The sequence below is a fragment of the Ciona intestinalis genome, chromosome 6 (genome assembly GCF_000224145.3).
Source record: "Ciona intestinalis chromosome 6, KH, whole genome shotgun sequence".
Lineage (NCBI taxonomy): Eukaryota > Metazoa > Chordata > Ascidiacea > Phlebobranchia > Cionidae > Ciona > Ciona intestinalis.
The window spans coordinates 1,410,592-1,438,096 of record NC_020171.2 but is presented as its reverse complement, the minus strand read 5'-3'; the positions used below and the strand labels follow the sequence as shown (position 1 = coordinate 1,438,096).

Here is a 27,505-nt window from a genome sequence, read left to right as displayed (position 1 = left end):
TTTATAAAAATTTTGGTGAACAATTTTTAATGGACTTATTTACAGTGTTTGGGAAATAGCAGCAGGCACACAAAACAGTGGAGGTGGTTTATCTGTGTTACGAACATTTCGATTACTTCGCGTTCTTAAACTTGTTCGGTTTATGCCAGCTCTCCAGCGCCAGTTAGTGGTGCTAATGAAAACTATGGACAACGTGGCGACTTTTATGATGCTACTTACTTTATTTATATTTATTTTCAGGTATTTTCTATTTTTATTCAAATGTTTACAGTTTGATATTGTTTTATTTTTAATTAAATGTTTCCTTTTTTGTAATTTTTATTAATGGTGGGTTCATGTGGTAGCACTTTGGATGTTGGGATAATAGGCCAATCCTGGTTTAAATCAAACCTGTGGCGTGTCACGATGTGAGACCACACCTACTTAAAATAGAATATATCTTCATGTCTTATTTTTAACTTTATTTCTATTCCAGTATTCTTGGCATGCATTTATTTGGATGCGATTTTTGTTGGGTTAACCAGCATGGAAGAACTGAATGTGATCGGAAAAACTTTGATTCTTTATTGTGGGCTTTTGTTACTGTGTTTCAGGTGTGTATTGTTGTCTTTGGTGTATAGATAGTTATAACTCTACTGTGAACATGATGTGTATAAAAATACTATGCATGTATTTGGTGTGTAAGAAAAGGCCCAAAAAATTAATTCAACAGGGGACATGAGGTGTATGAATACATCCTGTGTTTTAGGTGTAAAAAGATACCCATATTATAACTTGACAGTGAGCATGAGGTGTATAAATACACCATGTGTGTCCAAGAAAACACATAATACACTCCATATGTTTATTTAAATTACCCTTTTTCCAGATTTTAACCCAAGAAGACTGGAACATTGTATTATACAACGGGATGGCTGCCACATCGCCTTTTGCAGCTATATACTTCGTAACTTTGATGACCATCGGAAACTATGTATTGTTCAGTTTACTTGTTGCAATTCTGGTTGAAGGTTTCCAGGCAGAGGTATGTTGATGTGTTTAACTGGTATTTGCAGGCAGTTTATGTATTCAGTGTCTCATAATTTTGCGGCATGTATAACAGTTTATTATATTTGAAAAATTAAAAAATCCCAATCTTTTTGTGTAATCCATAAATTTATGTGTTTTGATGTTTTGATATTTCATTAATAGTCATTTAAACCAATTTTAAAAATTCCCCAATAGTATATGGTGTTTTATGTTGGTGTAATTACATATTATTGTCAGTGCTTCCAAAAACAAAAACATAAATAATAACTATTAAATAAATCAAAAAAAACTTGCAGCACTATCATTGTTACAGTGCTTCCAGTTAAAACAAAATTTATTTTCTTAATTGTTGACTGCAATTAGAACCAGAAAAAAACGGGCAGCACTGTTGTCATTGTTTCAACTGCTTCCAGTTGTAAAAATCACCCCAAAAATGTAGTAGTTTCATCCTGTGGCCATAAAAACCGGCAGCACTGTTACCATTGCATGCGTTGTTGTTAGTGCTACTCTACTGAGGCAGAAAATCAGACGTCTCAAGATGAAGAAGATTCTGACGCAGAAGAACCAGCGATTCTGGCTGAAAACTACACCAAGAGGGTCGCAAAGGCGCTGGGTATCACTGGGCCTATAGCTGGCAAATCTATGAGTCCTAAAATTAAAGAAAAAAAGAAAACAGCTCCGCATGTGTGTAGCAAAATCCTGTTTTTAGTTTTTCAAATTTTAGCATGGTTTAATAGTTTGTCCCATAGTCATAACATAGAGGTCTTTGTTGTATCACAAGTAGAACATTGTAAAATCACATCATTCATTCATTCATCTATATATAATGACACTAAACTTACACTAAACTTGAGTATTTTACAACAGAATATATTTAGTAACCTATTACCATATTGGTATTGCTTCAAACTAAAATACAATTAAAAATGTCATCCATAATTTATTAATATCTTTTGGAAATCATTGCCAAATATTTAAGTTTGACATTGCACAGAAGGTACAAAAGAATGATTTTGAAGTAACATAAAAAAAAATCTTTTTAAAAATTTCTACTTTTTAGTTTTTTAAAGAGATAATCATTTCTTTCAGGATGGTGGAGACAATCTTCTGGAGGACACAAGCTCTTCCAGTGATGATGATGAAGAAGTGGAGCTCCTTACAAGATCCAGTAACCCAAGGATCAAAATCACATCATCAAAAGGTAAGAAGGAAACACTTTTTAAAAAATTTGTTTGAAAAAAAAAATTTGTAAAGTGAAAATATAAATCCAAGATAAGACTTTGGCTTTAAGATGTTGGTTCCTGTACCAACTCAACCTTCTGTGTAAATCCTCTGGGGGGGTAATGTTATTTCATTTCAGTCATCAAATGTGCAAGTCCTGAACCTTCTGACACCTCCCCTCATGTTCCGGTCACTTCACTTATTGAAACGTGCCTAAATCCCAATTTCTAGACCACAGAAACCACAATCACATTAAAAATTCAAATTATAAAGACACCATAAAGGCCTTTCCCCTTTTCTTAAAAGCTTTTCGGCCGTTTCGTCAATATGTATAATGGTATTGGTAATGACTCTTGGTCTAGGATTTTAGGTGGTTAGGTCACACTTGTTTTTTTGGGTATGTTAGTTGATTGAAATTGTTTTGTATGTAGATAAGTTATGACAATAGATTAGAAACCTTTTTGTTAAAAAAAACAATGTTATGATATGGGGTTTTCGGTTTTGTCTGGTGTATAAGAAGACGCCTATGTTATAACTCGACAGTAAGCATACATGTTAAAATCATATATTTTTATTTAATCATAAGCATGTGTATAATTAGACTTTAACCCTTAAATCCCACAGATGATATTCTATCAGCCAACTCTTCATTTTCTGAAACAACTGGTGAAAACCGGTTACTTCCAGTTATAACCAGAACAGCTGCTACGCCCCTACACACGCCCACACTGCATTCACCAATACAAAGACATGAAATTGAAAAATCATTTATGGAAAAAACTGTCGAAAATCAGACGCTCAAATCTGGTAGCTCGACAGAAAGCGAAGGGCACAGCGGACAACTAAACAAAAAACATTCTTTGCTTTCAAGAAAGTCAAGTACTGAGGTATTTGAATAAATGCAACTTATTTATTTTTTCTGTGGCAGCAACGACAGTCGGTAAAAGGTGTCTATTTCATACAACTGTCCAGACTACTTATGTAACTTTGTGGGTGGTCGTTTTTTGGTGGATTTTTTTAATGTATGGATAACAATATAGAAAACCCATATTGTTTCACTAAGTTTGAGCAATTTATTGTCCTTTTAAACTAAAGGAAAATTAAAATAAATACTTTTTCTTCAGTCTTGCCTAAGTGTGAGCAGCGTCATTAAGTTTGCTGGGGGTTCCCCTATTTCGAGAACTGGTTCGTGGCGGCTGAGGCGATTCAAGGGACTTCCCCTAGACCGACAATCTCTTGTTTGCTCAGAAGAAGAAGATCAAGGTACCTTATGCTCGCCGTCGAGTTGTACACCTCATGCTCGCCGTCGAGTTGTACACATGATGTATTCATGCTGTCCACTTGTAATATGAGTGTCTTCTTATACAACAGACATGCATGGTGTATTCATATATCTCATGCTCACTGTTGAGTTATACCATGGGTGTCTTCTTATACACCAGGCACACATGGTGTATTCATACACCTCATGCTCACTGTTGAGTTTGTATTTTTCACCCAGTTTTTCATCTCAAGTTTCTATTCAGTTTTCACCCATGCTTTATTTACAGACAATGAAATAGAAGACGACATGTACAGCAATGCAAGCTTTGAAAATGAACCAGAACAAGAAATTGAAATCAAAACTCCAAATGTTATAACTGGTATGTATGTATGTTCATTCTATGAGGGTGAGGTCTTCAGTGAGACACACCTGAGAACTGGGATGTAGGCTTATTGGTCCCAATCTATTCTACAAAAAAATCAAAAAAAATTTAAATAAAATCCCATTTTTACAGAAAGCCAAGATTCATCTGAAATAGAATCAACATATTCGCCTATTAACAACAACAACAATAATAATATCAACATTGAACAAGACACACACAGCAATAGCAAGGCAGACATGCAGTTAAAGGAAACAGACTCGAACTCGGCATCTTCAAACAAAGTAAGAGGGTATATGTGTTTGTATATATTTATATGTACTATGACCACAAGGTGTATAAAATAGAACTCCCATATATAACGACTGTTGCCTGCCCAGAGAGGATAAATAAGTTACATTCATTCAAGTAATCAACCCTTTAAAACCACCTAAAATCATCACATCAAATTATTCATAAAGATGATTTGCGGTAAAACAAATAAAAGTAATATATAATGACAGACAAAGTAACGTACTGGGTAACTTGTAAACTGGCACAAGGTGTATAAAACCTGTGTAATAACGACTTTCGGTTACAGGCTATGTGAAGATAAAGTTACATCTATTCATTCACTGTTGCCAGGCATATTCATACTTGTATTAAATTTTGGTTAACTAACGGCTTAACGTCCTAATCAGGAATAAAATAAAGGTTCATATTTATTAATATTAATAATTGAATCTACAGAGCAGATGTAATTGCATTCGTTCATGCAAATGTCCAAGTATAAGAAGAAGATCACCTGACTGGGTGCAACGCAAGAAAGACTGGTCGCTATATTTGTTTTCACCTGAACTTAAGTGAGTTTGTGGTTGGGTCATGTTTTGACAGTGTGCATAGGGTGTATGAATATGTTGGTACAGTATGTGAACCAATACATTCGTGTCTCAACTTGACAGTGAGCATGAGGTGTATGAATACACCATGTGTGTCTAGTGTATAAGACGACACCTATGTTATAACTTTACAGTGAACATGAGGTGTACGAACACATTTATCCAGAATAATAACATAACTACAACCCATATTTTCTACAGGTTCCGTAAAGCTGTCCAAAAAATTACAGAGCACAAACTATTTGATTACATGATTCTGTTACTTATATTTGGCAACTGTATCACAATTGCCCTGGAAAGACCTTCTCTAAAAGAAGAAGACCATGTAAATATTTAAGATACATTTTGTTGAATTTTAGGCTGTTTTTGCATAACAGAAACTAGAATAATTTTTAATTTTACCTTTTTTTTTTTAAATTTATATATTTTTTTTAAATTTAAATTTTTCTTAAGGGTTACGATAAATTTAAAACTTATATTAAAAACATGGACTTAAAGACTCCAGAATTCCAGAAAAATAACGAAATTTTCATGCCTTTTTTAGGAACGTAAAGTGATTGATGGGTTTAACAACGTATTTACGTTTGTATTTCTTCTCGAATTAATTTTAAAGGTGATTGCATCTGGCTTCTATATCGGTCATAAAGCTTATTTAAAAAGGTGAGTCTGTTTGTGTGGCTTTTGCAGATAATTAAATTTTTTGTAAACTTTTGTTTTGGTGTCACATATGTCACTCCGATTTGATGGAACTTGCGTTATTAAAATTATAACTTGGTTTTTTCTACCTTTATTCCTATATAAATTGTTTTGAACACGTAAAGTTTGTTCTTATGCAGTTTATACCCATTTTTCGCTTCTTTAATTTTTACTTTACCCCACCCTAAAATGCTTGCAACTGATAAACCCCAAAAAGCTTCCAAATGCATTTTATTAACTTGACAGTGAGCATGAGGTACCCACTATGCACACTGTTGTTCATTTATCACACATATAGTACCAACATTCTGTTACTTCTGCTACCAGGCATAGTATAAACAATATATCAGTGGAACAATTTTGGAAAAATTAAATTGACATTCAGTTCATTTCTTTGACTTGTAATAACATAAAATTTATTGAAACATTTAGAGTCTATACGTTTTTATACCAGATGAGCCACTGATATATTGTTTATAGTACCAACATTTTTAACACATAAACAAGTAAATATTTTAACACATACCATTTTAGTGGTTGGAACGTACTTGACTTCTTTCTTGTCGCGAGTTCACTCATTGATGTCATAATGACCCTCACGTATAGTTCTGGATCAAAACTTCTTGGAATTTTAAGAGTTTTCCGTCTTTTGAGAGCTCTCAGGCCTTTAAGGTAAGATTATCCACCATTTTTCCCGACTTCCTGCAAAAAAACATTCATTTAGACTATAATAAAATTACTTTATTTTTTTAAACTGCTTTTTTTCCTGTGTTGCGTATTTACAACAAACAGTGCTTTTGTGGGGTGATTTTTTTCATTTATGGTTGAAAATTGTGGGACCTCACCCACATAGAATAGAATTGAAACTGCACCATTTACCAGTGTTGCCATGTTTTCAGGGTAATCAGCAGAGCACCAGGGTTAAAGCTTGTTGTGCAGACTCTTATATCATCGCTTAAACCAATTGGCAACATTGTTCTTATTTGCTGCGCATTTTTCCTTATCTTTGGCATACTTGGTGTACAGGTATTTACCATTTATTTACTTTAATAAGCTTGCTAAGTAATTGGGGCAATTTACATATGAAGTTTTTGTCTGTTATAAATTTGGTAAGCTAGTTTTTTGTTGTGAGTGCCAAGGTTTTAGCTTACTAGTGTCCTGAGACAAGACACTCAATAAACATTGCTACAATTGAGTGGTCACCAAAATGGTTATAGCACCTTGGGTGTTTGGGTAATGGACCAACTCAGGCCTAAATCTCAGGTCCCATAAGATGCCATGCTGTAGGAACCCAAACAGAAGTAAAAATGAAACTATAAAAACGGATACATTTCATTATTTAAAGGTTCTTAAAGGGAAGTTCTATTACTGTGATGGACCTGATTTAAGAAACGTAACAAATAAGACAGATTGTTTGTTGAGTTCAAACAATCAATGGGTGAATAGAAGGTATGTATGTGTGTGTTATATTTTGACAGTGAGCATGAGGTGTATGAATACACCATGTGTGTCTGGTGTATAAGAAAGCACCCATGTTATAATTCGACAGTGAGCATGAGGTGTATGAATACACCATGTGTGTCTGGTGTATAAGAAGACACCCATGTTATAACTCGTTATACACCATGTGTGTCTGGTGTATAAAAAGACACCCATGTTATATCTTTACAGTGAGCATGAGGTGCATACATTTTTCACAGATATAACTTTGATGATGTTGGTCAAGCGTTGATGTCATTATTTGTGATATCATCAAAAGATGGGTGGGTTGAGATCATGTATCACGGGATAGATGCCACTGGTATTGACCAACAGGTGAGTTTCGTGAGTTTTATATTAAATCACCGGAAGTATTTTAAGAACCATGTAATTTTTTCTTGTGAAAATCGAAATTGAAAATGTAATTTTGGTGAAAATATTTCTCATATGAAAACTCTATTCATGAGAGAAACTTATTCACATCAAGCAATTATTGTGAAAAATCAGACATAAAGAAAACCATGGAAAAACCTATACATATGAAAGAAAATCATATGAAAACTTATTCATATGAAAGGAAACCATATGAAAATTCACTTTTATGAGCCTATTAATCATATGAAACTTTTTTACAGCCAATTCGTAACAGCAACCCCTGGATGTTGTTGTATTTCGTTTCTTTCCTTTTGATTGTTGGCTTCTTCGTGCTTAATATGTTCGTTGGGGTTGTAGTGGAAAACTTCCATAGGTGTCGGGAGGAGCATGAGTTGGAGGAGCAGAAGAGGAGAGAAGTGAGTGTGATGTGACAATGAGAAGAGTGACTTAACAAAGGGATTTTGTTTTAGTGACAAAAATAACAGTAATAATAAAGGACTAGTCAATTTGTTTTATAATTTAAAAATAAATGAAAAATTTGATGTTTTTTGTGTGTTTAAAAAAATAAAAAATAAATAACAAAAATTATACAAAATGAATATTTCTGTAGTTTTCTGGTAAAAATGAAAAACTTTTAAAGATCATCTTTTTTCTTCCAGGAGCGTCGAAAAAGAAAGCAAGAAAGACTGGATTACAAGAGGTCTATGAGGAACCAGAGAGGAGACAAATATCTCACATTCCGCAGAAAAACTCTTTCAAAAGCAAAGAATCACGTCACTGGAGTAAGAGGAAGATGTACTAATTGTTGGAGGAAGATTACAACTTTTTTTTGTGGATCACCCAGTTTTCAAGGTAGGATTTTGTTCGTTTATGTTCAGATTTTATCAGAATTTTTTACTTCTGTTTGTATAGAAGTATAATATAATTTTTCCAGCCAATACAAAATATTACGAAGATTACGGCCGAACGAGACGAGCACTTCATGCCTTCTGTTTGAATAAATACTTTGAGATAGGAGTTTCTATTGTTATTGGGATCAATATATTTACGATGGCAGCAGAACATTATCAGCAACCAAAGGTGGGTTTAATACGCCCTATGCTTTTGTCAAGTTATAACATGGGTGTCTATGCCCTTAAACGTATATAGTAGGCTATAAATTATACCTCGTGTCCGCTGCCAGGTTATAAAACACCAGACACACATGGTCTGTTCATACACTTCATGCTCACTGTCAAGTTATAACATGGGTGTCTTTTTGTACACCAGACACATGTTTTATAATGAACCAAAATAATGGTAAAAAAGAATTTAAAATCAAACTGTTTTTTTAATTTCAGGTTTTAGACCAAGCTTTAAAAATTGCAAACTATTTCTTTACGGCTGTGTTTGTTTTGGAAGCTATTTTGAAACTAATAGCACTCGGTGTGAGAAGATACTTCAGAGATAAGTACGATTGTGTTGTTTTAACTGTAATTTAAGATTGAAAGATGTATAACCAAAGGATACCAGGTTCAAATCTCAATGTATGGAAACCGGTGTTATAACGACTGTGTTTAGCTAGGGGCCACCAGCTATAACCTGGGTGTTCTGTTTCAGACATGCCCGCTTATAAATTACTAAATTTTGTAGTGTATGGCTGACAATTTAGACAACCCGTCGGTACAAATGGGTTAGAGCAATTAAGTACCTTGCCCAAGGACACAGCATCGAAAAACAAAATACTATTTTTTTAAATTTTTAAGATGGAACCAAGTTGACATGATCATAGTTATCTTATCATTGGTTGGAATCGCTGTGGAAGCTTTGATGAGCGCAGGGGATCGTAGTTTGCTCATCAACCCAACTATTATACGTGTTATGAGGGTGTTAAGGATTGCTAGAGGTAGGTCATTATGCTCGCTGTCGAGGTATAACACGGGTGTCTTCTTATGCATGGGTCGAGTTATAACATGGGTGTCTTCTTATACACAAACCACACATGGTGTATTCATACACCTCATGCTTACTGTCAAGTTATAACACTACTTTTTCTAACATCTTTTTATAAATTCCTCCAAAAATAATGTTTTCTTTTTTTCTTGCAGTTCTAAAATTACTAAAAGTGTCAAAAGGGATCCGGTCACTGCTGGAAACTGTAGCTAACGCTCTTCCGCAAGTGGGGAATCTTGGTCTTCTATTTCTGCTTCTCTTCTTTATCTTTGCTGCTTTGGGAGTTGAGCTTTTTGGGACGTTGAGTAAGTTCTTTGTTTTGAAGATTAAAGTTTTTTAATGTCAAGTGTCATATTATTATGACACAATGGTTAGGGTGTTGCCTCTTGTATGTAGGTATGGGTTAGACAGTCAATGCTGCTACCATTGTTAGTGTTATAACATACATATACCCGTGTTATAATAACTTTCGCTACCCTACTACACAGGGATAAATAAACTGGTGCAACATTTATACATTCATTCATTATGGGTATTTTGACCATTTTCATGTTAAAAACTTGTGATACACTGACATATTAATGAGCCAAAAAAACAACTTCTTTTAAGGTTGTGATGAACTACACCCATGCAATGGCTTAAGTAGACACGCCTCGTTCTCAAACTTTGGAATTGCTTTGTTGACTTTATTTCGTATTTCTACGGGTGATAATTGGAATGGGATCATGAAGGTATTTTGAGCCAAAAATATATTTTTTTAATAAACAAATCAACTATTTTTTCTTTGTTATAGCTAAGTAGTTTTTAAAGCAATGGAAGAAAAGTGTTCTTTTAAATTTAGAAGTAACTTTTTAGGCTTACTAAATTTTTGTTACTGGATAATCTATAAATCGTGATTTTTTAAATCTTACATCAATTTTTTAATTTGAAATATTTCTTTAAATAAAATATTTCCACTAAAAAAAAAATATTCATTTAATTTTTTGTTTTTCCAAATTGTATTCCATAATTTGAAGGACGTAATGAAAAGACCTCTCTCAGGACCTTTGTATAACGTAAGGGCGGCAACCAGCGATATATATGTCCCCGCTTGTGCATGAGTTTGAGTTATATTTCGAAAAAAGCCCTAAAGTGGCAATAAACTTCAGTTTTGAAATAAAAACTGAAAAAAAAAATTTGTTTAAAAATATTTTAAGTAAAAATTTAAAAAATGCTTTTGAAATAAAATTGTGGACTTTGGTTTTTGAGACACAGCTTAGTTAAATGCATGCACAGAATGCTGTTTTTTGCTGAATGCTGGTTTTGTCAGAGTGTTACAATGTAAGTGCCTAATAAAGGTGTTTAGGAGCCCAACACCTAAAAAAGATTTGAATATTATATTCAAATTCCGACAAAAAATGTATTTATGATGTATATGTGTGTGTATGTGTTTTGAATATGTGTTTGCAGTGCTTTTAATAACGTAACATCTTAAGTGTAAAAAACTAATATTTTCTAGCAGAAATTACCTATATTTACACTAAAATTCAATATTTTGTACAAAATTTTAGGACACAATTCGTGAGACATGCGATAGTTCAGATGCGTGTGTCACTAACTGTTGTGGAAGCAGCATCATATCTCCAATATACTTCGTTCTATTCGTAATGACGGCACAATTTGTGTTGGTTAACGTGGTAGTAGCCGTTCTTATGAAGGTGAATGTAGAAAATAACTTTTTATTTACCTCTCTAATATCAAAGATCAGATTAATCAAAATAGGATATAGAATGAATTTAAAACAAAATGTGTACCACGTTATAACATAGGTGTATTATTGCACTGTACATTGTGACTTTATACACCTCTAGTCCTCTACTCTTTTACAAGTTGGCAATTGACAACAAGTGTCCTCAAGGACATGAGTCTTGAGAACCCACAACAGTAGCCGGGTTGAGTCCTTTTTTTGCGAAATAAGCATCCACCATAACTACTGTGGTATAGAACTAAATTTTTTGATAAAAAAATAATAAAAATTTTATTTTTTTTGTTCAATTTTTTATTTTTTATTTTCTCATTGATTCCACCCAGCAACTGGAAGACAACCGAGCAGAAGACGACGAGGAAGACGAAGTGTTTGAAGATGATTCGAATAATTTCACCGACAATGACGATCAAGTTATTATTGCAAGTTTTTTTTGTTTGTATTTTTTGATAAAAGTGTGTAAGTCAGTCTGTATATGTATGTGTGTAACATAAGTGTACTCTTTTTTAGTTTCCCATTTGCTTTTTCTGGAAAATTGCGGGTGCGACAATTTAAACAAACCCCTATTATGCTAATAAATGTTATTAACAACTGTTGCTGCCCAAACGTGCAAGAAAATATAACTCAACAATTATTATTTGATTCAATTAACACCAGTTATTTCATAATGCTAAAAAACACTAAGCAAGCAGAAAAAAGTTACAAATCCAACTAAAAAAAAATATAACATCCTTGGGGTATGCCGAGCCCGACCTTAAAAGCTTGTTCATCCTTTTTTTTGACGCTTGGCACTCACATCCCTACCGTTCATTTAACACTAGTCTCTTAGTGCTACAAAATACTGTACAAACGCCAAGCAGAAATGTTACAAAGCTAACTAAAACAAACAAATTATGATGATATAATATATGACACACCAGGTACCTGAGACTGTAGATAGAGATTGTCGGAGTAACGCCACTGGTCCCGTTGAGGTTTTGATTGACACCCACACACACAAGGCTGATGATGATATTGTGTCTCCATCTATCTGTGAAGTAAAACAAAGCAGGGTCAATTCTGCGCCCAGAAAACTCGTCAAACAACAGGTATGTTTATAGTTATGTTGTTTGTTTCAGTGGTTAGGTTTTAATATGGGTGTTTTTGTATTCACGAGGCATGTACGGTGTATTCACACACCTCCTGCTCACTGTCGTGTTATAACATGGGTGTCTTCTTATACACCAGACACACATGGTGTATTTATACACCTCGTGTTCACTGCAAAGATATAACATGGGTGTCTTCTTATACACCAGACACACATGGTGTATTTATACACCTCATGCTCACTGCAAAGATATAACATGGGTGTCTTCTTATACACCAGACACACATGGTGCATTTATTATAAGACTGAAGTTTCATTTCGTTTTCAGAAAATAGACTTAGCAGATTCTACCGAACATAGCCTTCACTGGACACCAACCGAAAGTAAGTTAGAAAAAGCAATATTTTTTAACAATTTGCCATATTTTTTTATGTCCTTTTTAAATATTTTTGCTATCATTTTTTTGGTTTTTTAACAGCTCCTGAAGAAATGACAACAAAATCATTGGTGAAGCATGTTTTGGATGATCCTAACTTTGTGACATTGGCTCAATCCATGCCGTGCTTAAGGGTAAGTAGTGTGGTATAGTCTGGTGCGTGTTTGTGTGTGCTAGTATTGTAACTAAAAGATACAGGGTTCAATACCTGACCCTGCTACTATATCAATTAAATCTATGAATATTTTTTTAATAAAAATTAACTCTTTACCCGACTTTTAGCCGACACCCATACACACCCGTCAACTTTTACCCCTAACCACCCATTTCTCGGGGTGCAGGAGTGTAGAGGTTACCCCGCAGCAAAGCCCCAATTTCAGGGTACAACGAAAAGAGTCGGTATTCATATTACCCCAATCTACTTGTAAGTAATTTTTACTTTTTAAACTTTTCTAAATCATTTGTGAGTTAAAGTTGTATATAATTTCCGGAACTTTTGTACGGCTGCCTCTATTCAAGAGGATACGGATTCAAGGCTGGGCTCTGCTACCATTGTAGGCACATGTGTCTTTTGGCAAGATACTCTAATGTAATTGTTTTCTGTGTTTTGTTATATTTTTTACTCTTTTTACTTTCCCAATCTAGTTTTTATTTCTTCATCTATTTTTTCAGCTTCTGTTCCTACATGTTCATTAGACATACCACAATCTACATCCAATGTTATAGTTACGTCACAAACGAATGGTTACGTCAGGGCCGATTCTGTGACGTCACTAACGTCTTCTGTTCACATTTCAATGACATCACCGCGTAATGACGTCAAACCGTCAACACCAAATTGTGACACTACACCACCAAGAACTTCAACCATTACCCAATCAGGAAAAAATACATTTTTTGATGACGTCACACCGTCCCGAAGTGTCGGTGACGCCATTAGTGAGTCGTTTGATAACGTCACAAAACCTCAACGTCCCAGTGACGTCACTATTTACAAAAACGACGAAAAACCTTCAGGAAATACGCCGGTATCGAGAACTACAATTTGCGACAACCCCAGCGTGACGTCGAAAGTGGATGACGTCACACATTGTGACGTCATCAATAAACCACGATGGCCCCCTTCTCAACAAGGTGCTTCCCCGAAATCGACCCTTCAATCGTGTGGAAAACGCCACCTTGTTCGCACATTCAGTTTTAACCCCAATCTCTTACGTCACAATGACGTTACGCAACCGACGATTTACGCAACGTCATCGATCGATGACGTAAGGAAATCCTATAGCGACAGCTAGCAACAAATGCAAAAGTTAAACACGCCGCTGGCAAATGAGAATTAGGATAAACGTTTATTGTCGTTACGGCCTATCATTTGGTTAGCTTGTTTTTGACCTCGATTTTTTGGCTTTCTATTGACGTATGTGGGCTCTAGCGCCCTGTTGTGGCAAGCAGTGTTACGTCGTATTTTCCAAAATAAATTTTTTCTTTCTTTGTCATAATGTTGTTCGCCCAACTCGACAGTGAGCATGGGGTGTATGAATACACTATGTATGTCTGGTGTATAAGAAGCCACTCAAGTTATAACTCGAGTGTTGCCTGATGTTGCAAAATTGCACCAGGCATGCCTTTGAAATGAATGAATGTAACTTCTTTATCCTCGCGTGGCGGAAAGTAACAGTCGTAAACATGGTTCTGTTTCATACACTTTAATGTACGACTAAGAATTTAGACAACCCATTACTAACCATTAGGTTGGAGCAATTGCTGTTAAATGTCTTATACAAGAACACATACGCCCACATGCATTCATTCACAATGGCTGTTTTTCGTTGGCTGTCTTGATCCACGACGCCGGATTTTAATTAAAACGACGATTTTCTTGATTGCTTTATACTGAAAGGCGCTTGTCTTCAAAGACGACGTATGTGACCTTCTAAGACAGCCTTGTTTCGAATAATCGATGCTAAACGATCATGAAATAAACCGCAATTGAAATCTTAATACAGCTTAAAAAGACTAGAACGAGATTGGCGGAATATATCTACAAAACATTGTGTTTAGTACCTTAACACGCGTAAATCAAACAAACATCAGCCCAGTGGTCACTAATGGGTTGTCCAAATTATCAGCCATCGAAACAAAATGAAAAATCCAAATAAAATAATCACCCACAAAGTAACATATACATGGTAACTCGTAAGCTGGCACGAGGTGTTAAACCCGTATGATAACGACTGTCGTTTTCCGGCCACGCGAGGATAAAGTTGTAAGTTACATTCATTTCTTCAAAGCGTTTAAAAACAACATTAAACAAACGTTTAATCCAAAAAAATAAACCTGTAGCTCTTATTAAACATAATTAATTCCGGTATGTACAAGTTAGTATGTTATAACATATGGATTAATTACCTATAAACGTACTTTGTTTACAGTTATTGCTTCAACGAAACTAAACTCGGCATATTATGACATGCACTTACAGAAAAAAATTAACAAAAATGAACCACATTTGCAATGACCTTACTTAAAACGAAAAAAAGCCGCAATCTGTCAAAATTATACCACAATTAGGACAACGACAGACGAAATGTTGCAGCAAAAACACTGTTGGCACATCTAACTTATTAGTGATGACAGAATATATACAATTTACGTAAACTATTGTTATATGCCATGTAAAAGCCTTTTTACGTGTAGCCTACAGCCCTACATTGTTTTGCAAACCTATATAAAAGCGTATTTGCTAGATGCAAAACATTCATGTTCTTTTGCTGCTATTGTCTAGACTCTAGAATCTTTGCAGTTACGACCAGATTTTGTTAAAGAGGTCTATGTTTTTTAATTTTATAGTGTGTATAACAAAATTGACTAATTTTGTAAATCCGCGCCGTTCTATCCAGCGCTCATGAAGTTGGGCGATTCTCATAACGAATAACAGTCAGGATCAGTAAGTGCTGTAAAACACGTAAGCTATTTTTGCCGAAATAATTTTTGTTGGTTTCTTGGTTTTTGTCGGCGTTAAACATCCACTTATGTAAGTCCGCTTCGATGTTAACGGGCAAAATTTCCCAAGGGAATAAAAAAAGAATCTTGAAAATAGTTTATGTAACGATGACAGTTAGGTTTAAGAGTCAGTTAGGTTTAAGTTAGGTTTAAGAGGGTATATAATAGGCACGGGGATCAGGACACCTTTAGTATATAATAGCCAAGTATCCTGATCGTGTTTTGAACAATTAACAACGGTCTATGGGAGTCGGGAGGATACGGTTATATAATTCTTTGAATAATTGAAAAGGTGTTCAAGGAATGATGAGGTTTAATCTTCCCCATCCTATAATATATTTCTTAGAAGTATTTTGCGGGTGGCCTGGTTATGCGCTAAGTCGAGTTCAAATAAATACACCTAAGGTCTAAGGTTCCTTATCATTTTGGAGAATTCAACCTTTGGTATGAGAGTATGCATATGCAACTTGTTTATTGGTTTAGTAATTAAGCGTTAGAGAAAAATATCTGAACTGTTAAACACAATTTTGAGAAAGTTGTTCTTAAAAAAGCTTGCATTAAGATAGCGTGGAGCATTTGGGTTTAAATCGTTTGACTGCCGCTAAATATTAGTAGATAGAGGGTATAATGATCCAGATTTTCATTCTCTTTTATCGTCCCAATTGGTAGTAAGTAAAGATTATTTAGAGAAATATAAGACCGCGTACTCGCGACTATAAAATAGCGTTGTTAATTGTTAAAAACGAGATCAGGAAATATAGCATTTTATGAGCCAGCCGTCTTACCTCAACCTACTATATAAAGTATTGTGGGGAAGATGGGACATCTTTAGCTCACATTACCTAAATATCCTGATCGTGTTTTAACAACGGTCTATGGATATCGTGAAGATACGGTTTTATAATTCTTTAAATACTCTTTGTTTACTAATAAATGGGACGAGAAAATAGAATCCTTAGGAGTCCCATCTTACCTCAGCGTACTGTGTGCCAAAATCGTTAAGAGCCAGCGATATATGCTTAGTGGATATATGACACATAGGATGTGGTGCGCTGAAGGATCGAAATCGATGCTTGCGAATACAATGACCTTGTCTGACTGTTTATATCCGCTTAGCGTAAAACAGACCCGAGAGCCTTCGGTCACTCTTATTCTTTTGGACAGGGGTACGAGTGTAGTGCAAAAAACATACCTGAAGCATGGCTTAGTTACATATTGGGTTTGGTGTAAAATTTTATTAAAAAGGTTAAAGGCAAGAGAAAGCGATACTAATGGCGTTTGAAAACAGGTATTTTTTCGCAATTTTAGCTGTTTTTTTTTAACTTTAAATGTAGTATTGTATATTCTATTTTATCTTATTCAGGCATGTTTAAAGTCTGACAGAACAAACTTAAAAATGGAAATATAAATATAGTAGAGACAGGACACCTTAAGCACATAATATCCAAATATCATGACCGTGTTTTAAACAATTAACAGCAATCTATGCGCTGGGAGTCGTCAGGATACGGTTTTATAATTCTTTAGATGTTCTTTGTTTACTACCAAATAGGACGAAAAAATAAAATGAAAAGGTGTTCCATCATATTGCATGTATATAAAACTAGTTAAATTTATAACATGTAGCCTATATATACACTGTATTGATGTAACAAAACGCATATGCTGAGCTGGTTATGTAACTTATAATTCGCTTGGCTAACTTCCAAACTTTTTTTACCGAAAATCAATAAATGTCACCTTTTCTTGTCGTTGCTAGATCGAGTTAAAATTGCAAGCGGTATGTGGTGTACCTTATTTATAGAAATGTAAAATTACTTTATCTACTTGTGTTCAGATACGATAGCTAAGTAATGATAACCTATAAAGTTGTGTAGAAAGAAGGGGAAACGACAGTCGTTATAACTCGCTTTATAAATAAAACTAAACTACTAAACCACCATCTTACCCCAGCTTTATAAAAAAAAACTAACAACAAATTAATAAAATAATTTTATGCTATGTGTTCATTATAGTAAGCTGGGGTAAGATGGTTTCTTTTCTTTCTCTTATCGTCCCGTTTGGTAGTATGGAAAGATTAATTACAGAATTATATAACCGAATCCACGACTTTAAAAGAATGTCATTAATTGAAAAAACGATCAGAAAATATGGGATATTATGTGCCAACACAGTACTATAAGTTAAAGACGTACTAAAAAAAAACTAAAAACCGGTATGGTCTTACAACGTATAATGTGGCGCAAAGCCATCGTAACAAGTTTATTGCATGACCGCGCTAAGCTTATTCTATAATTAGATTTATAATTGCCAAAACTAGAATAAAAATCGAACTACAATATATTTTTTTAATGGATTTATAATTTGAAACAAAAAATTTTTGTTTCCAACCTTTTTCTTACAAGTTTAAGATTTATTTACATCAAACTTTAATGCACATTAATTTTTCATGCGTATTTTTTGTATATAATCCTAATACATATATACATCATTCTTGTATTGAATCATAAACCAATGTCAAAAATTGATTGTTTAAATATTTTATACACCGTGGTTTAATGCATTGAAATAATGCCAATTTTTTTAAAAAAACTTTAAATTTCTTTTAAGCTCGTTATGACATTAATAAAATATAGGCTTTTTCTCCAGGAATAAAGTAGAATGAATGTAAATTTAAAGCCCCAAAATGTTGATATTCACTAAAACACATAAGTTTGAAAATATATATGTAACTTTGTAAATGATTACATTTTTGATTGTTTCATGTATGCCTGACAATTTAAAAAAAACATCGGAAACCCCTGGATTGAAGCAATTGCTGTTAAGTGTCTTCCCCAAGAACATATTTACGCCAAGACTCTTAGAGACAGGCGCGCTATAACCTAGAGACAGGCGCGGTATAACCACTCTACCACTGTGCTATAACGCCGGCAGATTAGCGATGTCCAGCATAGTTTAATCGGTGTAATGCTCTCCATTTTTCACCAGCGCCGTAGTACATTGGTTAGCTCGTTAAAATGTTTGCCTCTATGCCAGAGCTTATGCGTTCGAGGCTCGACGCTGCTACCATTAGGGATGTGTGTTCTTGGACAAGTCACTTAACAACAATTGCTCCAACACAGTGGTTCATAAAGGTATAAAACTATAAACGCACGAGGTGTTTGAACCGAAACAACCATGTTATTAGGACCGTCGTTACCCGTCATGCTATAAGGGTGAACAAGTTACATTCATTTATTTAATTCCTATATTTTTGTTTAGAACGTTGGCATTTTTGAGCAGCGTTTTTGTTACTATGACACCAAGCGCGGTACTTCCCCTAGTGACGACAGAGGCACGACCAGTACATCCAATAAACGATGTGGCAATGTACACGTTTGGAGGATTAATGCTTACAGCAGGGACTGTTGCGGTTGTTGGAAACATTATGGTCATGTACACTTTTCTAAGGCGAGTTTACAGTTTCGAAATTCATTTACTACACAGTTAATAAACCATGAAAACTATATGTTTCGAGGCTCGTCGCTGCTATCATTGTGGGCGTATGTGTCCTTGGGCAAGACACTTAACGGCAATTCCTTGAACCCAGTTCGCGGAATTTATTATAGAGTAGGGTGAAGAAAGATTGGACATCTCTATTTTCTCGTCCCATTTGGTAGTAAACAAAGAAATTCAAAGAATTATAAAACCGTATCCTCACGACTCCCATAGACCGTTGTTAATTGTTTAAAACACGATCAAGGTGTTCGGGTATTATGTGGTGAAGGTGTCCCATCTCCCCCACCCTGTTATAATTAAACTTGTTGTGTTATACTTTTCAGCAAGAGTACTTTACGTAAATCAGCAGCGAACATATACACGATCAACCTGGCTTTCGCTAATACTTGGTTGGGAATATTTGGGAGTGTTATTTCGTTCCATATCTTTCAAGGAAAATACGCTACAACAGGTATGCAATAGCTAAACAAATATAACTCATACTTTTTAAACTAACAGTATAAGCGTATAATAGCGTCAAAACGATTAAACCTTATATTTATCCGTTTTATTTTAAAATTAGTTTTAGTGCTATTCTTTTTTGCATTTAAGCTGTTTAAAGTTAAATGTTTTTACGACTTTTTTTGCATTTCAGCCCATTGTCAAGCCGAGGGTTTTTTTGTGTCTGGCATTCATATAACTGTTATCATGACAATCACGTGCATGATAGCCGACCGTTTTCATGTGATTTGTGGCAAAAAACCTTCTGCAAGGTGGCGCACGAGAAACCGAAAGTAATTGTCGCTATCACATGGATTTACAGGTATATGCGTACACATGTTGTCTTCATGTCACTATTTCAACTCAAATCAAACTGAAGAAATATATTTAAAAAATATGTTGCATAAATAGACAGAATAAGTCACTTAGATATTAAAACTATTACGTTCTTAACTAGACAGAAACCAAGCCAAATAATTGTCAACAAACTTACAATAATACATGGTAGCTACATGCTGTGTGGAACAGAACACCCGTGTTATAACGACTGTCGTTTCTAGCCACGCGAAGATAAAAAAGTTACATTCTATTAGGTTATAACTAAGTTAATTATTCATTCAACCATTAAGTTATAATTAGGCTTTTCATTTATTCAAATATTTGAAATAAATTATATTTACAGTTTCCTATGGAGCGCCCCGCCTCTATCTACATTAGTGCCCGAGTACATAGAAGAACCACTGATACCGAGCTGTATATTTGACCGCTTCACAAATTCTTTATCAAACCGGCTCTACATTATAACGATGTGTACATTCGTATTCTTTATACCCCTGGTGTTTATATGCTACTGTTTATATCGGATATTTTGGGCTGTAAAGAGCAGTTCGGTTTTGCTTGCGAAGTACCAGGTATGTAATTTTGCTATTCTTATGTTTCTGCTCTATATATGGGTGAGGTTATACAGCGCGTATTTTAATAGGTATACGAAGTGGTACACAGCGATGCTAGATTTTAAAAATCAAAGAAAAACGTATTAAATTTTTGTTATACATAGTAGAGTGGGGGAAGATGGATCACCGTTAGCACATATTATCCAAGTTTCCTGATCATGTTTTAAACAATTAACAACGGCCTATGATGGCAGTCGTGAAAATGCGGGTTTATAATTCTTTAAATGTTCTTTGTTTACTACCAGATGGGACGAGAAAATAGAATAAAAATGTATCCCATCTTCCCCCACTCTACTACATAGTTCTGCGGGGTAGGATGAATACCATTAGCACATAATATGATATTATCCCATATTTTTTAATAGTGTTTAAAACAATCACCAACGCTTTTTTAAGGGTGCTACGGTTACCTAATTTTATATTTGTTTACTTTCAAATGCGACGATGAAAATCTTACCCAACCTAATTTTATATTTGTAGGGACAGAGACATATAAGAAAACGAAGACGAAGGGAAAGGTGCGTGTTTAGTTTATAATAAGCTTTACTTGAGGCTGCCTGTAGTTAGACACAACAACAACTAATATATTGTAACCAGCGCATTTGCTATTCATACACAAAACGTCAAAAATCGTACGCTCTTACAAACAGTATTATAAACTACTTTAACTACAAACAGACAAGACCGAGTTACGTATAGCGACAGTTGTTCTTATACGAGTATTACACGTTGTTTACCGTGATATTGCTTCATTTTTTAACTGCCAAAATACATTACCGAGTTACACATCGACATATAGTAGGAGGGGGGAAGATGGGACACGTTTACCACATACTATCCAAATATCCTGGTCATGTTTTAAACAATTAACAACGGCCTATGAGAGTCGTAAGGATACACTTTTATAATATTAAAATGTTCTTCGTTTATTACTGAATGGGACGAGAAAATAGAGCTAAAATGTATCCCATCTCCCCCTTCCCACTGTATATTACATATTATTTACCTTGATATTGATATAACTAAAACTTACTTATACGTTGCAGAGGCTTCACATCTGAAAGCGGGGGTTCTGAAGGTATTTCAATGATGTCAGCCAAGCAAATACAACTAAACAGCTCAATACGAGGTAAATATTCTAATACCATGTTTCTAATGCATCAGTTTAAACGTATAACTTATAACCTTGCTAAAACGTTTAAAGTTAGATTAGTTAAATATACATGGCTAAATGTAACATAACAACTATACATATAGGCAACTTATAATCTAAAATCGGTTAAAGGTATGTCATTTACGTTTTAAAGGTCGGAAGTGGCAAAAATGCGGTCAATGTGAAATTACAAAATACAAAATGTAACATTACAGCTATAAATGCAACTAAGTTCTTGTTAAAGTTGTTAAAAATTATGTTAACTACGTTTTAAAGCTCGCCATTGCAATATACACAATCAATGTACGTACAAGAGTTACTGTCGTCTTATAAACATAATAAAACACTGTATTGATAACTCAAAAGCAAACTTATAATTCACTAAAATATTTTATAAATAAATACCTGAATTGCGACATCAGGTATGTAACAACTAAAATGCTGGTAGAAATCGCTGATGTGCGAACTATAAAACACTTTCTGGTAGACTTACAATACTAAAACTAGCAAGGCGATTCTAACATGCTTATACGGCTTGCTGTGGGAGCGCTGTTGCACTGCCAATACAGCAAGATGTGCGTAATCAAGCAAAAGCGCCGAGCGCCGCACAAAGGCACGCGTTCCTAACTAACTTAGTTTGCGGCAGGAATGTGTGAATGTATAGCTACAATTAATCCTCGTATGGTCGGGCAACGACAGTCGTTATGACACAGGTGTTCTGTTTCATACACCTCGTGCATGCTTACAAGTAACCACGCTTATGTAACTTTGTGCATTATTGTTTTAGTGTATCAATATGGCTGGCAAACTGGACAACCATTAGTGACCACTGGGTTGGATAAATTGCCGTTTCGTGTCTTATCCAACAACACACGCCGACAATGCGCGTAGCAGCATCAAGCCTCGAACCCTTAACCATAACTGTTTCACGGCGCCGAAATTTTTTTTATCCCGTTTTTTTTTATGTCCTATCTTTTATCACAGAAACCAAACTTGGACCAGTGTTGCCTAAAAAACCGATGGAAAACGAAGAACGTGTGATTGAAGCACCAGCGAAAGTAGAACCTCTTGGCATGCAGAGAGAACAAAGCGCGGTAAACAAAACCAATGTTGAAATCTGTGTTTTAAATTTCAAGCTGAAATTTGGAATTTAAAATAGATCCATTTTTATTTGAATGAATGAATGAAATTATTTATCCTTGCGTGGCGGGGCAACCACAGTCGTTATAACAAGTATACGTGTGTTCTGTTTTATACATTCGTGCCAGCTGACAAGTTACCACATATGTAACTTTGTGAGTGATTATTTTCGAGCTTATGTATGCTGGCTGACAATTTATATAAGCAACAAGGGACCGCTGGGTTTGAAGCAACTGCCTTTGAGTGTCTTGCCACACATATCACTTATTCATCCATTTATTAAACATATTATTACAGAGACTTAAACCCAGTGAACAAAACGCGTCGTCCCTTAGCCGCGCTGGGTCAAGAAAATCACAAAGTTCGGGAAAATTGAGCAAATCCAATAGTTCTCGATCAAAAAGAGGAATACAGACAATTGAATTCCAGATTTTAAAATCTGCGGTTTTACTTGTTGTCCTGTTTGTCTCCAGTTGGATGCCGTTTACTGTCGCTGCTATTATAAGTATTGGTAGCAATCAAGTTAGTCCTTATGTGATTTTGGTATCATACCTTTTTGCTAAAGCATCGTGTGTTCATAGCTCATTCGCATATATTACTAACGCTCATTTTCGAGCTACTATTGGTCTTATAAGATGCAAACATACTCATCGTGCGTAACTTAAACATTGTGGCGTATTCGGTAAGGCCAATAACGTAATATGTTGTGCTATTTTACGAGTTTAAGCAAGGTATAGTATAGGGTGGGGGGAAATGGGACACCTTTAGCACATAATATTCAAATATCTTGATCGTTTTTTAAACAATTAACAACGGTCTATGGGAGTCGTGAAGATATGGATTTATAATTCTGTGAATGTTATTTGTTTACTACCAAATGGAAAGAGAAAACTAAACGATAAGTTGTCCCATCTTCCCCTACCCTACTATATAGTTTTAACACATTTTGCTTTTCCAAAAACCCTTTTGACGTTTTCTTTGTTTGATAATTGTCAAATTTAAACGATTAGTTCCAATGGAGTGCGCCAGTATACAGTAACTGTAGATTACGGTCAATTGTTTTTATGTTAATATCGTGTTTTACTTTGGAATTAGCGATTAGAGAAATAAATATATGTGATTAAATGTCACTTTTTTGGAAGAACTTATTTTTTCTCCCGGTTATAATTTGGTATAAGATGAATGTAAGTAATTTATCCTCGCGTGGCGGGAGAACGACAGTCGTTGTAACACAGGTGTTCTGGTTCATACACATACAATCATACATGCTTCTACAAAACAATATCCAGATATAAAGCAGCATTAAAGCCATACAGCTTAAACTGTGGCAAAAAAATCACCGTTAAACAAGAACGTGAGAAAAAAATGTTTCAGTTTTTTGGCCTAAAAATATCGAAAATGGCATAGTTTTTTTCCGGTGTTAAGCGAATGTTTCCTCATTTTAAACTCAAGTATTACTGAATATAATACAGACTGTTGTTACGCTATACAGGTACTAGTGTATTGACAAAACCATGGCAGAAAACTTGTTTATAATTTTGTTAGTTCTGGCAATTTCCCTGTTTTCAAGCGGGCAAGGTAAGAGTTAAAGTTATTTTTTATAGTAGGGAGGGGAAAGATTGGACACCTTTTCATTCTATTTTCTCGATAAACAAAGAACACTTAAAGAAAAAATAAATAAAACCGTATCCTAACGACTCCCGTAAATCGCTGTTAATTGTTTTTGGACATTATATGCTAAAGATGTCCCATCTTTACCCAACACTACTATACCTCGTTTGTAACATATCTCATGTGTGCTTGCGTTTTACAATATTTGAATATTTGATATTTTTCTATTCATTTACAAGTCTAAACTTCAATATTATGGTGCAGATCTAAACTGTGTGGACACGCAAACTAACAGTTTTTGTGCCGCAAAGCAAACTGCTGGCTTTTGTAGTTTACAATATTATCAAGATCAATATTGTTCCAAAACATGTAACCCAAGATGTGGTAAGTATATATAAACTATTATTCACTGCCCAGAACACTGGTTCTTGTACTTTTTTGTATGCTTTACCCTTTTAAAAAAGGTGCTTATCAGATTTACCCCCAATATGTAATATTGCCTTTTTGATTCATTTAATAAAAAGCGAAAACAACTTATTACATCAGTTATATTTAATGCGAAGAATGCGCTAGCTTTTTGGCAACGAGTTGTTTAATGTCTACTAAAGTACTACAATTGGCACAATTTTTCTGTTCTTTCAAGGAATGTGGATTTTAAGTGGTAGCTTGTTTACTCTCTAAGTACGAGGGAAACGCTGGCTTAAAACTTTAATCTAATTTAATTAATTAGTTAATACATTATTTAGGTTTTTACATTTTTTTTTCTTTCGGTTGAAACTTTTATATTATTTAGTCAAATAGTTTATTAAATTATACGCGCACACTTTTACGATTAGAACTCTATTATTTAAATGGTATGTTATAGTAAGGCGGGGGAAGATGGGACACCTTTTAGTTTAGTTTTCTCTTTCTATTTGGTAGTAAACAAAGAACATTCAATTAATTATAAAACCGTATCCTCACGACTTCCACAGACCGTTGTTAATTGTTTAAAACACGATCAGGCTATTTGGATATTATGTATTAAAGGTGTCCCATCTCCCCCCACCCTACTATACATTATATTGTTTGTACAGCAGAGTATATAACGGGCCACGCCTTTTATTAAACAAATTTTGTATATGCTTCTGTTTTATCCATATATGGGTTATATTACCGTTAATAATGTAAAAAAAAATTTATATTTTTTACAGCTACTGCTAGAGGTGACCCTCCCCCTTTGACGTCATCAAACGTCACAAACTTGATTAATGACATAATAAAGAGCAGCTTTGGGAACGTAACTACATTCAAGAGTAGTATTATGGCTTCTATACTCGCTATTCAAAGTAAAGAAATAAGTGAATGAATGTAACTTATTTACCAACGTTTGTCGGGGTAACAACAGTCGTTTTAGTGTTTTGTTTCAAACACCTCGTGCTCGCTTTAGAATGTATGGCGGTTAAAAAATTAGACAACCCATAAGTGACTACTGTGTCGGAGCAATTGCCGTTAAGCACGTATACGCCTACAATGGTAGCAGCGTCGAGCCTCGAAACTGTAACCTGTAGACTAGAGGCAGGTGCGCTTGCTAAAATAAACTATGTATATGTATTACGATTAGGTCAATACATAACGATTTTAAATTGCAGAATTGGTCGATCAGATTAAATTACAGCTTCAACCTGTAGTGCGAGGTAATTATGTTGCATGGATTTGATCTTTTGCGTTTAATGTGTTAACATATAGTAGGTCGAGGGAAGATGGGACACCTTCATTCTATTTTCTCGTCCCATTTAGTAGTAAACGAAAAACATACTCAGAATTCTAAGACAGTTGTTAATTGTTTAAAACACGATCAGGATATTTAGATAGCATGTGCTAAAGGTGTCCCATCTTCCTTCACTCTACTATATACCTTATGGCCACTGTCAAGTTATCGCATGTGTATATGTATGAATGTAAACTATTTATTTCCACGTGCCGGGGTAATGGCAGTCGTAGTTTTATACATCTGCTTACGGGTTACCACGTATGTAACTTTGTGGGTGATTGGTTTCTTATTATTTTAACGCATGACTAACAATTTAGACAGCCCATCAAGCGGCCACTGGGTTGGAGCAACTGCCGATAAGTGTCTTACACAAAAGTCACATATACGCCAACAATGGTAACAGCGGCGTTTAACACCTTTTACATTACTTTTAGTCGATTGTGTCACACAAGACAAAAACATCTGGGCCGGAAAATACCTCGCTTTGTGTCCGGCTAACTGCAATAACCTGACCATCGCATCTTTAAAACTATGGGGGTTTTTAGTTTACACTGGAGACTCACGAATCTGCCAAGCGGCGATACACAGTGGAAATTTAAACGGTAAGTGCATTGAATGTAACTTATTTATCCTTGAATGGCGGGTAAATGACAATCGTTATAACACGGTTGTTCTGTTACAATACGGGTGCGCTTTTGTGTTTGCGTTGTAACATTGAACATGTTACATCATATACTCCTATCTGTATACCTAATGTTCACTGTCCAGTTGTAGCATGGGTGTCTACTTATACACCAGACACACATGGTGTGTTCATACACTTCATGCTCACTGTCAAGTTATAACACGACCGTAGTATAACCGTAACACCCAGTAAATACTCACTTACTTTTCAGCAACGGGCGGTCTTGTAAAGATAGAAAAAACAACAGGTGTTCAAAAATATTTCGGCATTACTAGAAACGGTCTCACTAGTCGTTCAAGTACTTTCTACCCATCTTCCTTCCAAGTCAAGCCAGCAGTTTGACGTCATTAGTTGTAAACCAAGCTACAAATTACGAAAAATTTGAAGAAAATAACGATATTACACGCATTTGTTAAAATTTGGTTAACTTAAATGATTGCCAAATTTTTGGCATCATATACGTCAAAAATAAAACATTAAGGTGCTATAAATGATATGCCGTGTTCTTGTACCTATGTCACTTATACCAGCTCTATTCTACTTGTATATTTATCATTGAATATAATGGTGGATATTTATTAAACATGATTACTGTTAAATGTGTTAAATTTTGTTCGCAACTGTACAGCACCAACGATTTTATTCTATATGGGTGAGGTGCTACAGCGAGGCATGTTAAGGCGTCCTATGAGTTAGGCCAGAA

General features: G+C 34.9%; 3 protein-coding genes and 1 long non-coding RNA gene across 10 annotated transcripts in view; 3 read left to right on the top strand and 1 right to left on the bottom strand.

Moving 5' to 3' along the window:
- The window catches only part of LOC100175809 (voltage-dependent T-type calcium channel subunit alpha-1G), a 38,700-nt gene extending 24,675 nt beyond the window's left edge, over positions 1-14,025 (top strand). For 4 of the 7 annotated variants that reach the window (XM_018812275.2, XM_018812276.2, XM_018812272.2 and 1 more), the window contains 31 exons: positions 46-240; positions 476-593; positions 869-1,024; positions 1,531-1,713; positions 2,119-2,230; positions 2,875-3,137; positions 3,375-3,513; positions 3,801-3,893; positions 4,029-4,180; positions 4,626-4,738; positions 4,976-5,099; positions 5,319-5,434; positions 6,005-6,142; positions 6,370-6,496; positions 6,816-6,919; positions 7,171-7,285; positions 7,585-7,740; positions 7,984-8,176; positions 8,259-8,404; positions 8,665-8,774; positions 9,070-9,209; positions 9,412-9,561; positions 9,866-9,987; positions 10,273-10,311; positions 10,807-10,953; positions 11,327-11,422; positions 11,921-12,088; positions 12,419-12,473; positions 12,569-12,660; positions 12,809-12,950; positions 13,199-14,025. In XM_018812275.2, the coding sequence (XP_018667820.1) occupies positions 46-240; positions 476-593; positions 869-1,024; positions 1,531-1,713; positions 2,119-2,230; positions 2,875-3,137; positions 3,375-3,513; positions 3,801-3,893; positions 4,029-4,180; positions 4,626-4,738; positions 4,976-5,099; positions 5,319-5,434; positions 6,005-6,142; positions 6,370-6,496; positions 6,816-6,919; positions 7,171-7,285; positions 7,585-7,740; positions 7,984-8,176; positions 8,259-8,404; positions 8,665-8,774; positions 9,070-9,209; positions 9,412-9,561; positions 9,866-9,987; positions 10,273-10,311; positions 10,807-10,953; positions 11,327-11,422; positions 11,921-12,088; positions 12,419-12,473; positions 12,569-12,660; positions 12,809-12,950; positions 13,199-13,821 (4,627 nt within the window). In that variant the 3' untranslated portion in view covers positions 13,822-14,025. The remainder of the gene's footprint in view (positions 1-45; positions 241-475; positions 594-868; positions 1,025-1,530; positions 1,714-2,118; positions 2,231-2,874; positions 3,138-3,374; positions 3,514-3,800; positions 3,894-4,028; positions 4,181-4,625; positions 4,739-4,975; positions 5,100-5,318; positions 5,435-6,004; positions 6,143-6,369; positions 6,497-6,815; positions 6,920-7,170; positions 7,286-7,584; positions 7,741-7,983; positions 8,177-8,258; positions 8,405-8,664; positions 8,775-9,069; positions 9,210-9,411; positions 9,562-9,865; positions 9,988-10,272; positions 10,312-10,806; positions 10,954-11,326; positions 11,423-11,920; positions 12,089-12,418; positions 12,474-12,568; positions 12,661-12,808; positions 12,951-13,198) is intronic. The other 3 variants (XM_026834874.1, XM_026834876.1, XM_018812274.2) reach the window with 3 other exon arrangements.
- The window catches only part of LOC108949551, a 48,483-nt gene extending 26,926 nt beyond the window's left edge, over positions 1-21,557 (bottom strand). The window contains exons 1-3 of the long non-coding RNA XR_003395986.1: positions 21,494-21,557; positions 11,925-12,030; positions 5,997-6,172 (exon numbers count right to left, since the gene is read on the bottom strand). This is a non-coding gene — a long non-coding RNA (uncharacterized LOC108949551). The remainder of the gene's footprint in view (positions 1-5,996; positions 6,173-11,924; positions 12,031-21,493) is intronic.
- LOC108949542 lies at positions 19,352-23,561 on the top strand. The gene is made up of 7 exons (XM_018812193.2): positions 19,352-19,478; positions 19,662-19,829; positions 20,190-20,418; positions 20,941-20,978; positions 21,507-21,589; positions 22,598-22,707; positions 23,051-23,561. The coding sequence occupies exons 3-7, from the start codon at positions 20,314-20,316 to the stop codon at positions 23,411-23,413; spliced, it is 699 nt and encodes a 232-aa protein (XP_018667738.2). The 5' UTR covers positions 19,352-19,478; positions 19,662-19,829; positions 20,190-20,313; the 3' UTR covers positions 23,414-23,561.
- A 50-nt stretch (positions 23,562-23,611) lies between these two features.
- Positions 23,612-27,396, top strand: LOC101242420. Its single transcript, XM_009860537.3, has 6 exons — positions 23,612-24,331; positions 24,629-24,748; positions 25,558-25,692; positions 25,996-26,040; positions 26,552-26,719; positions 27,014-27,396. The coding sequence occupies exons 1-6, from the start codon at positions 24,268-24,270 to the stop codon at positions 27,142-27,144; spliced, it is 663 nt and encodes a 220-aa protein (XP_009858839.1). The 5' UTR covers positions 23,612-24,267; the 3' UTR covers positions 27,145-27,396.
- The last annotated feature ends 109 nt before the right edge of the window (positions 27,397-27,505 follow it).

Excerpts from the sequence above, each read along its gene's own strand:
- LOC108949542 (XM_018812193.2), top strand. The coding sequence starts at position 20,314 with ATGTGTACATTCGTATTCTTTATACCCCTGGTGTTTATATGCTACTGT. Across the intron at positions 20,419-20,940 it reads TTTTGCTTGCGAAGTACCAG|GGACAGAGACATATAAGAAA; the intron begins GTATGTAATTTT and ends TTATATTTGTAG. Across the intron at positions 20,979-21,506 it reads AAACGAAGACGAAGGGAAAG|AGGCTTCACATCTGAAAGCG; the intron begins GTGCGTGTTTAG and ends TATACGTTGCAG.
- LOC101242420 (XM_009860537.3), top strand. The coding sequence starts at position 24,268 with ATGGCAGAAAACTTGTTTATAATTTTGTTAGTTCTGGCAATTTCCCTG. Across the intron at positions 24,332-24,628 it reads CCTGTTTTCAAGCGGGCAAG|ATCTAAACTGTGTGGACACG; the intron begins GTAAGAGTTAAA and ends ATTATGGTGCAG. Across the intron at positions 24,749-25,557 it reads AACATGTAACCCAAGATGTG|CTACTGCTAGAGGTGACCCT; the intron begins GTAAGTATATAT and ends TATTTTTTACAG.